The sequence below is a fragment of the Coregonus lavaretus genome, assembly GCF_964263955.1.
Source record: "Coregonus lavaretus genome assembly, contig: HAP1_SCAFFOLD_1785, whole genome shotgun sequence".
NCBI classification, from domain to species: Eukaryota; Metazoa; Chordata; class Actinopteri; order Salmoniformes; family Salmonidae; genus Coregonus; species Coregonus lavaretus.
This window is the reverse complement of record NW_028165668.1, coordinates 38,823-53,704: the sequence shown is the minus strand read 5'-3', so window position 1 is coordinate 53,704 and position 14,882 is coordinate 38,823. Positions and strand designations below refer to the sequence as shown.

General features: G+C 43.0%; 1 protein-coding gene across 1 annotated transcript; it reads left to right on the top strand.

Annotated features, from left to right (window-relative positions):
* The first annotated feature begins 1,953 nt into the window (after positions 1–1,953).
* LOC311115622 (sphingosine 1-phosphate receptor 1-like) lies at positions 1,954–8,164 on the top strand. Its single transcript, XM_084190781.1, has 3 exons — positions 1,954–2,027; positions 3,572–4,260; positions 4,427–8,164. Exons 2-3 carry the CDS (start codon positions 3,951–3,953, stop codon positions 5,353–5,355), a joined length of 1,239 nt encoding a protein of 412 aa, XP_084046907.1. The 5' UTR covers positions 1,954–2,027; positions 3,572–3,950; the 3' UTR covers positions 5,356–8,164.
* Positions 8,165–14,882: the final 6,718 nt, after the last annotated feature.

Sequence of the window (14,882 nt, the reverse complement as noted above, 5' to 3'; positions counted from 1 at the left end):
CGTGTGCGTGCGTGCGTGGGTGTGTTCTCATGTGATTGTCTTCTCAGTGTGTGTGTGCACACGCTCATGTATGGACAGATGGGTCAAGTGCTTGCATTTCTCGTAGTCTGATAATGTCAGTTAAGGATGGCTCGTTGACATACTGACACACATGAGAGGATCGACAGAGTAAACATTTATCATAGGCTGAGCCAACTTTTGAAAAAGACCATCCCAAACGGCACCCTATTCCCTACATAGTGCACTACATAGGGAATAGGGTGGGTGCCTGACTATAGTGCACTACATAGGGAATAGGGTGTCATTAGGGACGCACACTGGGCGTTTCAAACTGATGCCTAGAACTTTGGGAAATGAAAATATGATTTTTTTTCCCATTGTGATGCCATCACAAAATACATGCATCAACTGAAGCATGGTGTCTCAAGCAAATTTGTGGGTTGGGGTTGTTGGTCCCCAAAAAGTCCTTACAATTATAGTAAGACATTGCTGATTCAGAGGGTTTGGGTTAAATGCACTTTTCAGTTGAACGCATTCAGTTGTTCAACTGACTAGGTATCCCCTTTCCCTTCCCTTTAGCTGTGTGTGTGTGTGGATCCAAGCAGGCACATCCACAGATAGGACTCTAGGGGCTCTGTGAGAAAAGTGCTCTTTTAGATTGGTAGCATTCCTGTTCTGTAAAGAATTTCCCATCAATTTAGCTAATATCTCGTTTTCTAATGTTGGAAAATTCCCCCTCCCCGCTCTTCTGCCTCCATCCTCCTGCTGTTGCACAAGCAGAATCTACTGGCGCCTAGCGGTAGTATGAGTAGTGGCACACTGGTTACTTTTTAAGTTGTATGTCGTCTCTCACGGTCTGGGAAGGGTTCAATTAGACTGGTTTTTAAGTAGGCCTACAAAAGCTGATGTTAGCAGAGGAGTTCAATTGTTACAACAGCTTAGATAACAGTTAGCTTGCTGATTTAGCCTACATCATCTACATTTGCTATGATCAGCTTACCTGGTTAAATAAAGGTTAAATAAATAAATAAATATGATCAGCTGATAGCCCATATACTGCCCTATCAGCTGGTAGAGCACGGCGCTTGTAACGCCAAGGTAGTGGGTTCGATCCCCGGGACCACCCATACACAAAAATGTATGCATGCATGACTGTAAGTCGCTTTGGATAAAAGCGTCTGCTAAATGGCATATTATTATTATATTATTATTATCTGTGGGCAGTAGCTTAGGCTAGGTAGCTTGCTTACAGTGGGATGAGTGTCTTTGAGCACCTGCTTCTCCAAAGGTATGTGCACAGCCCTGTATCCAAGTATATGTAAGCACCCACACACACGTGAATGATACATGCTTTAAGCCAGACATCCCAATCATGGAACATTACATTACAGTGGTTGGCCAGGCACTCTCAACGTGTTAACAGACCTGGTTCAATCTGTAGCCAATGCCTGGAGCGGTTTGGCAGGTGATAACACATAGCAGGTCTGAGCATGTTACTAGCAATCCCTGGAATTAGGCTAGTCTATAACACTACATAAACATTGGGAATTAATTACGCTTCCAGATGAGGTTAACAGTAACTACCTACTATAATCAAGCCAGAGATATAAAACTGTTTTATGTGTCCTGTCTCCATGAAACACGTACCCTAATAAATGATCAAATGAGTATTAGACTATAGAATCCAGCCAAATGTTCTGTGGGTCTATTCTATTCATTGTATTTCTATGGAGAAAAAAATTCAAAGAACCACAATACCACGAATCTTCGACAATATCCTCTTCTCTTGCCCCTCACTTTTTCCTCCCTGTACTGCTTGCCCCCTGTAGCTTTAAATGTTGAATTGAGTCCAAAAACATCATTGGATAATGTGGAGAGAGAGAGAGAGAGAGCTAAGACCTACCCCCCTGGATGTTTCACGTTAGGTTCTGCTGCTCCGGTCTCTTGCTTGTCAGTTATCTTTTGTGCTGTGGTTAGTGTGGATTCTCTTCAACGCATAGATAAGACCTCTCCAAATAATATTCAAGGTAGGTTTATTTAATATCTGTATTCACAGATGCAATGTCGTAGTGCTGGTCTATGTAAATAGAAAGTTTTTTACCATTACGCGGTCAATGGATGCGTTGCTTTTACGCGCACAAATTGCATCTTGCTTTACGTCTGTTGGAAAAGATAAAGGTGTCTGCAGTGTGCTGAATCTCTTCTCAAAACATGTTTAAATTCGGTTTAATCCTATTTATTTTTGTTTATTAGATTTCGTTTGACATGTATGTAGCCTATACCATTATATGTGGAATGCACAGGCAGTAAACGTATTTTTTGGTCTGTGGACCGTGGGAACTTTACAGCCCATGCCCATCCCAATGAGACATTATTGGGGTAATCAGCGTACGGCAATTAGGCTGGGTTTAGACAGGCAGTCCAATCTTTTGACCAATCCGATCAATTCTGAAAAAGCTCTGATGTGATTGGGGTAATTACCGGTCAATGGGCTGAATTGGAAATGTAGGCCTATGAGCACAAGACGTTGAAAATATGTCTTTGAACCAATTTTGATTACTGGGATGTAATTCCATGGCAATGTGCAGTGAGATACAACAGCTGTCATTATCATATTATTTCTAAGAACAGTTACAGACTTCTCTATATTTATCCTATTATATCCAGGCTATATTGAGGAATGTGTGTAGGCTATGCATTTTTTAGTAGTTTGTTTGAAACAGAATACTCAGAATACCAATTCTATGGTTTGAACCTTGGAACTTCAAGTTTATGTTGCCCCAATTTCATTGGCTACAGATTGAATTTGAGTTAACGTTTCCAGACAAGACCATTTGTTAAATGTTAACATATGACTCAAGGCGAGAAAAAGAAATCCCTTCTCAAGACACAAGACTCAAAGGAATGCGACCCGAATCACACTTAATGGTTTTCTAACATAAACATTGTCTGATCAAATACATTCACCACTCTGATTTTAGTTTCTTTTGACAAGGCATTATGTATGAAAGTAAATGCATTCCAGATTAAATTCCATACATTTTACACTGATTTCGTTCTGGAAACATGTGCAACTCAAATGTATTCCAACCCACTCACATTTCACCCCGACTGTGCTATGACGACGCTGGCGGTTGAAAGTGGCCTCATGTGCCAACTTTACGCACGCACTGTTATGACGATGAATGTCTAATATCGTTATCATGATTGACTCACTCTTTTTAACATAATTAAGGTAGTTAAGGAAAGTGCTTGACACATTTCACATGGCCTCTTTTTACGTACTCGCTAGCTCAGTCAACTTTTAGACCAAGTGGTGTTGTCACTGTGTTTTAAACTAAGTGCATGTGTCGCTATCACAATGTCGACTCTGCTCCACACTCCCCATAAACCCAATGTTGAATGCAGAATTAGTCACTTTAGCAAACGTTTTAAGGCACTTTTAATTGAAATGTTCTTGAATGTAGATAAATGGTTTGTTATTTTGTTTTTGTTTTTCATTATGTATTTGTAATTATAGTCTTACTGTACTGTTCTCACCCTAATGTCGTCTGTATTATTTAATTCACAGGAGTTGGACAATAAGCAGTTCAGTCAAGACCTCCAAACAGAGCACATGAGCACCCCCTGGTGTCAGTGACAAGCATAACACCTGTGATCAGCGACATGGTGGGGAAATAGAGCCAAGACTACCTGGCTCAGCTGCATCTAACATCTCCTTTACATGTGTCTATTAGATTATAGTTCTGTCATTCTATGGAGGTGTGAGTTTCAGAACTCAACTCTGATGCTTAGTGCCTCCATACCACAGAGAGTCCCCATACCAACTGGTATTGACCGGTAACTGAAGCATGACAAGTTCAACTATGCGTTAATTAATACCTAGAATAAGGTATTAAAGAGTTTTCCAAAGAGTTCACTAAAGAAGACTTAACCAACTGTACAGAAGCATGGAGATGGAAGCCTCCCGTGCTGTCTACGCTGGGGCCTTCCCCACTGAATCTATAGACTCTCTACCCACCAACACCTCCTCCTCTCCAAGCCTGCTCCAATTCTTCTGGGATTACCAGAACAATGATGTCATTGTGACCCACTACAACTACACAGGCAAGCTCCAGACAGACCGGTATCGTGAGGGGTTAAAACCTGAAGCCATAGCCTTCCTGGTAGTGTGTCTTCTTATCATCCTGGAGAATGCTGTGGTTCTAATAGCCATCTGGACCAATAAGAAGTTCCACCTGCCCATGTACTATCTCCTAGGTAACTGTTGTTGTTGTTGTTTTTGTGCTACATCCACTCCCCTCTCTGCAGAGGACAACTTTATTACTATGACTATATTGTATATAACTTCCAAAAATGTAATGTTACAATATGACATTTTTTCCACCATATGCAATTCCATTAATTTTCAATTTTTTCTTCCTAGGTAACCTGACTCTGTCGGATCTGCTGGCCGGTGTCACCTACATGGCCAATATCATCATGTCGGGTCCTAATACACTGAGACTAACTCCAATACTCTGGTTTCTGAGGGAAGGAGGCGTCTTTATTACATTAGCCGCCTCCGTCATCAGCCTACTGGCCATCGCTATAGAACGCCACATTACCATGGTGACAATGAAACCGTACCACGGGGCGAAGAAGGGTCGGATGCTGGCTCTGATCGGGGGGAGCTGGGCGTTAGCAGGGCTGCTGGGGGTGCTCCCCGTCCTGGGCTGGAACTGTATGGGTCGTCTGGACCGGTGCTCCACGGTTCTCCCGCTCTTCGCCAAGTCTTATATCCTGTGCTGCGTGTCCGTGTTCAGCGGCGTGCTCCTCGCCATCGTCGTTCTCTACGCCCGCGTCTTCCGTATTGTGCGCACTAACACCCAGCGCCAACGCCTCGGAGTTGCAAAGGGAAGTCTTCGCAAAGGCCTCGCCAGGAAATCCCAGAAGTATATGGCGCTTCTCAAGACGGTCACTATTGTCCTCGGCGTCTTCATCGCTTGTTGGTTGCCGCTCTTCCTCCTCCTCGGCCTAGACTCATTCTGCCCCGCCCGCCACTGCCGACTGCTCCTCAAGGCAGACTACTTCCTGGGCGTTGCCATGGTGAACTCGCTCCTCAACCCCGTAATATACACCCTGACCAGCAAAGACATGCGTCGCGCCATTTTAAAACTGCTCTGCCGCCCGTGTCTCATAACCAAGGACGGGCAGGTGAAGAGGATGGGGGTGCCGTTCCTGGAGTGTAGCTTCAGTAAGACGGAGGTGGCATCGCAGAAGCTGGAAGGCCTGGAGACGACGATCTCCTCTGGGAACATCATCACGGCTCAGTCACCCATAAAGGCTCTCTACCCCAAGCTCTTCAAGGTCTAAAGAGCCTACAGTGGATATCTCTGTGATGGACAGGGAACTCCCTATAGAAGATGGACAACATAAGTGCTCCGTATGGCCTCCTGATAAGACAGGCCTGAGGGACCCTATGGGCAGCTCTGTGTTTGAGAGAGTAAACCATAGGGCTTTGTCCCTGCAAGTAATTTTATTTCTATGGAGTGAGCTTCCTATTGAAGTGGTGGACAACAGGAGTGCTCAATATGGCCACCTGAAAACTGCATCACTTCCTGTTTGGCAACTCTACTCCGATGGCCTCCTGCAGACTAGCCTACATCTATAGCACTCTTCTGGCCAATGAACTAAGCATAGGAGCAAACCCTCAAAAAGACAGGGGAATGATCTGTGATTGCGACAGATACTGCTACATGTGTTTTTGATGAGAGCATCAAGTTTAGACATATCTCTCGCTTCAGCAAGTCTGTAGTGGTGCGCTTGCAGCAAGATCACCTCATCAAAGGACTGATGTTGTAAGAATAATGACAAAACATCAAGCCAGGTGGAAGAAATCTTCCATAACTATTCACAAAAACCTTCCGTATCTCATTTGCACTAAGTTAACTCTGCATTGAGAGACCATTGAAAGCCATGGATTTAGATTCCATGTTATAGTTTGCTAAGTGTCAAAACAGTGGACATTCTGTTCTAGAACTAAAAGACTATTGTAACTAAAGACTGTAAACTGGACATTCCAACCATGTTGAGTTGTTGTGGCGAGTGTGCATCGGTTTACTTCACCCAACGTTTTCTATGTTTTTTTGTTGTTTTAAATGCCTTAAAGAGGGCATAATATGGACATGATGATAATATGCCTGTGGACAACTGGACTTCGCTGGCTCGAAGGTCCATGTTGTACCCGTCTGTGTCCCAAATGGCACCCTATTCCCTATATACTGCACTACTTTTGACATTTGGGATGCGGCCCGAGACTCCGGTTGTGATAACCCCATACAGCTACACAGTGTGCCCAAACAGAAGCCTATACAGGAAGTGGATGGTGTGTTGTCCACCCACCAGTTGCTCTTTAAAATACAAACACAGAATGGAAACCGACACATGCACCTAAACGTTGTGGGACGTGGGAGGGAGAAGTCAAACAATACTATGATCACAGGATGCTGGTGAGGGGAGGACGGCTCATAATAATGGCTGGAATAGAATCAATGGAATGGTATTAAAACCCATATAAACCAAGTTTGATGCTGTTCCATTCATTCTGTTCCAGCCATTACTATAAGCCCCTCCTCCCCAATTAAGGTGCCACCAGCCACCTGTGACTAAGATGATAATTGGAGGAGAAAGTCTCCACAATGTTTTAGTGACAACAAACTACCGTTGTTGGTTCCTGATTGGAATTCATATTTTAAATGACATCACATCCACTACAATAAGAATGTCACCATGAACCCAACTACCTAAAGCTCTAATCAGCGATGGACTTCATGCAGTCATGTTCACTTCATGTTCCTCTTGTGTTATTGTATCGATAAGAACCATCTCTTGCACTTGGGGGTCTCTGCTTTGAAGACCATGTTAGAACCAATAAAACAACAGGTCACAGGCCTAATGCCTACATCTATGCAAACAAGGTTACGTAAATCCTAACCTGCTAGTCGTCGTCATGCAGCTGCATTGGCTGTTTGGTAACGTTAGACAAGAACGTGCTTGTACGCAATAAATCAAGATTAAAGTGGGAAGATACACAGATGTATACAGTGCAATTATAAGTTACAAACCTATCGACACATCCGTTATTACTGGCATTAGAGAGGGTTTTCCTATACAGTCTATGGACCTGAATGTATATTTTTCTACATTTAAACAGGTAATGTCATCTAGCGTTTAAAAAATAAAACGTGTACAGTTCTGTACATGGATGAATGAGATGGTACACCATACTTTTGTACTGTATGTTGTGTATTGAGCAATTTATTTTTGTATTTCTAAAGGAATTTCATATGGCTTGTACTTTACTGTAAAGTATATGCTTTTTGTACTACAGTAAAAATATCTCTACCATTATTAAAACAACTGTTTTCTGAAAAATCTGATTATAAGGTTTGTGTTCACTCTCCAGGAGTGTGCATGTATAGGTGTGCATGTACAGTGTCTTCAGAAAGTATTTACACCCTTTGACCACATTTTGTTGTTACAGCCTGAATTTAAATTGAGATTTTGTGTCACTGGCCTAGACACAATACACCATAATGTTAAAGTGGAATTATGTTTGACTAATTCATTCAAAATGAAAATCTGAAATGTCTTGGCAAGCCTAAATATGTTCAGGAGTAAAAATGTGCTTAACAATTCACATAATAAGTTGCATGGACTCACTGTGTGCAATAATAGTGTTTTACATGATTTTTGAATGACTACCTTATCTCTATACCCCACACATACAATTATCTGTAAGGTCCCTCAGTCCAGCAGTGAATTTCAAACACAGATTTAACCACAAAGAAGGGCACCTATTGGTAGATGGGTAAAAAAAAAAAGCAGACATTGAATATTCTTTGAGCATGGAGAAGTTATTAATTACAATTTGGATGGTATATCAATGCACCCAGTCACTACCAAGATACAGGTGTCCTTCCTAACTCAGTTGCCAGAGAGGAAGGAAACCACTCAGGGATTTCACCATGAGGCCGATGGTGACTTGAAAACATTTCCAGAGTTTAATGGCTGTGATAGGAGAAAACTGAAGATGGATCAACAACATTGTAGTTACTCCACAATACTAACCTAAATGACAGAGTGAAAAGAAGGAAGCCTGTTCAGAATAAAAACATTTCAAAACATGCATCCTGTTTGCAAAAAATGTGGCAAAGAAATCAGTTTTATATCCTGAATACACATCGTTATGTTTGGATCAATTCTAACACAACACATCACTGAGTACCACTCTTTATATTTTCAAGCATGGTGGTGGCTGCATCATGTTATGGGTATGCTTGTCATTGGCAAGGACTAGGGAGTTTTTTAGGATAAAAAGAAATGGAATAGAGCTAAGCACAGGCAAAATCCTAGAGGAAAACCTGGTTCAGTCTGCTTTCCAACAGACACTGGGAGACAAATTCACCTTTCAGCAGGACAATAACCTAAAGCACAAGGCCAAATCTACACTGGAGTTGCTTACTGAGAAGACAGTGAATGTTCCTGAGTGGCCTAGTTACAGTTTGGACTTAAATCGACTTGAAAATCTATGGCAAGACTTGAAAATGGCTGTCCAGCAGTGATCAACAACCAACTTGACAGAGCTTGAAGAATTTTAAAAATAATAATGTGCAAATATTGTACTATCCAGGTGTGCAAAGCTCTTAGAGACTTACCCAGAAAGACTCATAGCTGTAATTGCTGTCAAAGGTGATTCTAACATGTATTGACTCAGGGGTGTGAATACTTATGTAAATGAGATATTTATGTATTGCATTTTTTTTTTGTGCAAAAATGTCTGAAAACATGTTTTCACTTTGTCCTTATGTGGTATTGTGTGTAGATGGGTGAGAAAAACAACAATTTAATACATTTTGAATTCATGCTGTAACACAACAGAATGTGGAATAAGTCAAGGGGTATGAATACTTTCTGAAGTGGCTTGCGAAAGTATTCACCCCCCTTGTCATTTTTCCTATTTTGTTGCCTTATGCCAACATGGAATTAAAATAGATGTTTTGGGGGTATGTATAATTTGATTTACACAACATGCCTACCACTTTGAAGATGCAAAATATTCTGAAACAAACAAGAAATAAGACAAAGGAAACAGAAAACATGAGCATACATAACTATTCATTTTGCAGCAATTACAGCTGCAAGTATCTTGGGGTATGTCTCTGTAAGCTTGGCACATCTAGCCACTGGGATTTTTGCCCATTCTTCAAGGCAAAACTGCTCCAGCTCCTTCAAGTTGGATGGGTTCCGCTGGTGTACAGCAATCTTTAAGTCATACCACAGATTCTCAATTGGATTGAGGTCTGGGCTTTGACTAGGCCATTCCAAGACATTTAAATGTTTCCCCTTAAACCATTCAAGTGTTGCTTTAGCAGTATGCTTAGGGTCATTGTCTCCTCTGGAAGGTGAACCTCCGTCCCAGTCCCTCAAGAATTTCCCTGTATCTAGTGCCATCCATCATTCCTTCAATTCTGACCAGTTTCCCAGTCCCTGCCGATGAAAAACATCCCCACAGCATGATGCTGCCACCACCATGCTTCACTGTGGGGATGGTGTTCTCGGGGTGATGAGAGGTGTTGGGTTTGCGCCAGACATAGCGTTTTCCTTGATGGCCAAAAAGCTAAATTTTAGTCTCGTCTGACCAGAGTACCTTCTTCCATATGTTTGGGGAGTCTCCCACATGGCTTTTGACGAACACCAAATGTGTTTTCTTTTTTTTTTCTTTAAGAAATTTCTTTTTCTGGCCACTCTTCCGTAAAGCCCAGCTCTGTGGAGTGTACGGCTTAAAGTGGTCCTATGGACAGATACTCCAATCTCCGCTGTGGAGCTTTGCAGCTCCTTCAGGGTTATCTTTGGTCTCTTTGTTGCCTCTCTGATTAATGCCCTCCTTGCCTGGTCCGTGTGTTTTGGTGAGCGGCCCTCTCTTGGCAGGTTTGTTATGGTGCCATATTTTTTCCATTTTTTAATAATGGATTTAATGGTGCTCCGTGCGATGTTCAAAGTTTCAGATATTTTTTTATAACCCAACCCTGATCTGTACTTCTCCACAACTTTGTCCCTGACCTGTTTGGAGAGCTCCTTGGTCTTCATGGTGCCGCTTGCTTGGTGGTGCCCCTTGCTTGGTGGTGTTGCAGACTCTGGGGCCTTTCAGAACAGGTGTATATATACTGAGATCATGTGACAGATCATGTGACACTTAGATTGCACACAGGTGGACTTTATTTAACTAATTATGTGACTTCTGAAGGTAATTGGTTGCATCATATCTTTTTTAGGGGCTTCATAGCAAAGGGGGTGAATACATATGCACGCACCACTTTTCCGTTATTTATTTTTTGAAACAAGTTATTTTTTTCATTTCACTTCACCAATTTTGACTATTTTGTGTGTGTCCATTACATGAAATCCAAATAATAATCCATTTAAATGACAGGTTGTAATGCAACAGAATAGGAAAAACGCCAAGGGGGATGAATACTTTTGCAAGGCACTGTATGTGTGTGTGTGCAAACCTGCGTGCACTTGTGCATACATGCATTGGCGTGCATGTCCTCCCATTGTGGAGGAGCTGAGTGAATGAAATAGCATTTCTTAGAGAACTGTGACAGGAAACAGTCTCAGACCCTCCTCTCCAACATCTGTTAATAACATTGGTCTGGATACTGTATAGCTTCTGACAAGATTCAAATATTTCCGTCATCCAGCTCCTGTCTGTCTGACTGACTGCAAACACACAAAGAGCCTATTCTTCAAAGCCAGGCCCCTGACCCATCTCCTTCCTGTCTCTGTTAACCTGTTACACCAGGGTCGTATTAATACAGCGTCAAATGGGAGAAAAAAGACTGTAACAGGAAGGGACGACTACCTGAGCTTGTCCAATAAGAAAGCCTTGTTTTCATTTTCCGTAGCAAAATGTTTTGCTATGTTTTGCCAAGGTGTGCAGTGCACTAATGAATACACTAGTTACATGTAGACATAAAGAGGGGTCGTTTCACCAGGCTGACCCATAATCCATGCTCGTAACGCATCCAAGGTACACTAGTCTTGTCCTCTGGCTGTGCGTCATAGTTACTGTCTAGAAATGGTCCAGAAATGGTCCAGAAATTGACATACTCATGTATGGTAATAAAAGGGTTATAGCAATCTAAAGTTGCACTCCAGTCTCCTTTTCAGTTAATGTATCATCTGATTTACTTAACAAAAGGCACATCTCAATTGGTGGTCCAGGTATCCTCATGACATGGGCAGGCAGGCCTTTCCTCTTTTGTTTTCCATTGCTCCTCTGTTTTGTTCCACAAGTAAGGTGGGAGGCCGATGACATCAGAGGGCACCATCAGACCAATTCCTTGAATGGCCTACTCTATATAGCTTGCACTTGTGTCTAAAAAACACAATTTTAAGTACAAATTCTGTCTGTTCCATAGATTAGGGTTACAGTTAGGATCATTGAGTTTTATTATCCCTGTAGAGTGAAGTGTGTTTTGCTAGTATTGTGAGACTTTAAACACCTCAGGATTAGCTATTTCTATAGCGATGGCTTTCGGGTTATTAGACGGTTCACAGTGAATAACACATACACACCAGAGACGTGTGGATGATTTATGAGTCTACTATACAAGCAACGTAGTGTACAGCATACAGTAACATAATACCAGCTGGTCTGCCTTTGAAAAGACAAATCCATTCAATACTAATACCACACGGTGTACTAAGGAAGTCTCAAGGTTTTGCTCTCCGGAGGTAGAGTATCTCATGATAAGCTGTAGACCACACTATTTACCAAGAGAGTTTTCATCTATATTTTTTGTAGCTGTCTATCTACCACCACAAACCGATGCTGGCACTAAGATTGCACTCAATGAGCTGTATAAGGCCATAAGTCAACAGGAAAACGCTCATCCAGAGGCAGCGCTCCTAGTGGCCGGGGACTTTAATGCAGGGAAACTTAAATCAGTTCTACCTCATTTCTACCAGCATGTTAAATGTGCAACCAGAGGAAAATAAACTCTAGACCACCTTTACTCCACACACAAAGACACATACAAAGCTCTCCCTCACCCTCCATTTGGCAAATCTGACCATAACTCTATCCTCCTGATTCCTGCTTATAAGCAAAAACTAAAGCAGGAAGCACCAGTGACTCGGTTAATAAAAAAGTGGTCAGATGACGCAGATGCTAAGCTACAGGACTGTTTTACTAGCACAGACTGGAATATGTTCCGGGATTCTTCGATAGCATTGAGGAGTACACCACATCAGTCACTGGCTTCATCAATAAGTGCATTGATGACGTCGTCCCCACAGTGACCGTACGTACATACCCCAACCAGAAGCCATGGATTACAGGCAACATATGCACTGAGCTAAAGGGTAGAGCTAACACTATTGACTCTAACCCGGACACTTATAAGAAATCCCGCTATGCCCTCCGACGAACCATCAAACAGGCAAAGTGTCAATACAGGACTAAGATTGAATCGTACTACACCGGCTCTGATGCTCATCGGATGTGGCAGGGCTTGAAAACTATTACAGACTACAAAGGGAAGCACAGCCACGAGCTGCCCAGTGATACAAGCCTACCAGACGAGCTAAATCACTTCTATGCTTGCTTCGAGGCAAGCAACACTGAATCATGCATGAGAGCATCAGCTGTTCCGAATGACTACGTGATCATGCTCTCCATAGCCGATGTGAGTAAGACTTTTAAGCAGGTCAACATTCACAAGGCCGCAGGGCCAGACGGATTACCAAGGCGTGTACTCCGAGCATGTGCTGACCAACTGGCAAGTGTCTTCACTGACATTTTCAACATGTCCCTGACTGAGTCTGTAATACCAACATGTTTCAAGCAGACTACCATAGTCCCTGTGCCCAAGGACACTAAGATAACCTGCCTAAATGACTACCTACCCGTAGCACTCACGTCTGTAGCCATGAAGTGCTTTGAAAGGCTGGTCATGGCTCATATCAACACCATTATCCCAGAAACCTTAGACCCACTCCAATTTGCATACCGCCCCAACAGATCCACAGATGACGCAATCTCTATTGCACCCCACACTGCTCTTTCCCACCTGGACAAGAGGAACACCTACGTGAGAATGCTATTAATTGACTACAGCTCAGCGATCAACACCATAGTGCCCTCAAAGCTCATCACTAAGCTAAGGTTCCTGGGACTAAACACCTCCCTCTGCAACTGGATCCTGGACTTCCTGACGGGCCACCCCCAGGTGGTAAGGGTAGGTAACAACACATATGCCACGCTGATCCTCAACACGGGGGCCCCTCAGGGGTGCGTGCTCAGTCCCCTCCTGTACACCCTGTTCAACCATGACTGCATGGCCAGGCACGACTCCAACACCATCATTAAGTTTGCCGACGACACAACAGTGGTAGGCCTGATCACCGACAACAATGAGACAGCCTATAGGGAGGAGGTCAGAGACCTGGCCGTGTGGTGCCAGGATAACAACCTCTCCCTCAACGTGATCAAGACAAAGGAGATGATTGTGGACTACAGGAAAAAAAAAAAGAGGACTGAGCACGCCCCCATTCTCATCGATGCGGCTGTAGTGGAACAGGTTGAGAGCTTCAAGTTCCTTGGTGTCCACATCACCAACAAACTATCATGGTCCAAACACACCATGACACTCATGAAGAGGGCACGACAAAGCCTATTCCCCCTCAGGAGACTGAAATGATTTGGCATGGGTCCTCAGATCCTCAAAAAGTTATACAGCTGCACCATCGAGAGCATCCTGACTGGTTGCATCACCGCCTGGTATGGCAATTGCTCTACCTCTGACCGCAAGGCACTACAGAGGGTAGTGCGTACGGCCCAGTCCATCACTGGGGCCAAGCTTCCTGCCATCCAGGACCTCTATACCAGGCGGTGTCAGAGGAAGGCCCTAAAAATTGTCAAAGACTCCAGCCACCCTAGTCATAGACTGTTCTCCCTCTTTTACGCTGCTGCTACTCTGTTTATTATTTATGCATAGTCACTTTAACTCTAAACACATGTACATATTACCTCAATTACCTCGACTAGCCGGTGCCCCCGCACATTGACTCTGTACCGGTACCCCCCTGTATATAGCCTCCCTACTGTTATTTAATTTTTCTGCTGCTCTCTAGTTATTTGCTTTTCTTTTTTTTACTTAACACTTTTTTTATTTTACTTTTTTCTTTAAAAAACTGCATTTTTTGGTTAAGGGCTTGTAAGTAAGCATTTCACTGTAATGTCTACACCTGTTGTATTCGGCACATGTGGCAAATACAATTTGATTTGATTTGATTTGATTTATATAGGCCTATAGGTTTCCCAACTTGTTAGCACCACACTGTGCCACTACCTCCATGACCATGTTCTGAAAGATGTCAAAGGTCGGTGAACGCTAACATTGGCTTCCTTCCTGGGGCACTCACCACTGCGCTGCAGGACTGTAAAATCGATTCCCCCCAGCTGTTCTCAGTCTCTTATGCACAACTAAGGAGCCGGGGTAGAGGGTGAGGTAGAGACTCCCATGTATCAGTCCCAGGAATACCCAAGCACTGGCCCTGGGCCACCTTTCCTTCCTGCAGTGGAATGGCAGAATGGGCCATGGATATAGTGAATTCACACAGATGAGTTGCTAGTGTCACACAAATTAAAGCTGATTTAAGAATTGTCTCCCAAGGCTCTATAAGATGTTATTGGAATGAAGTGTGAACATTGATTTTCATTCAAGCATAGACATTAACCTTTGGATTTTAGACATCAATGAGTTTCAATGTGGTCCCTGCTGCAGGCTGGCTCTGGGCTACTCCTGCAATATTAAGTTTATTAAAGGTCCAAT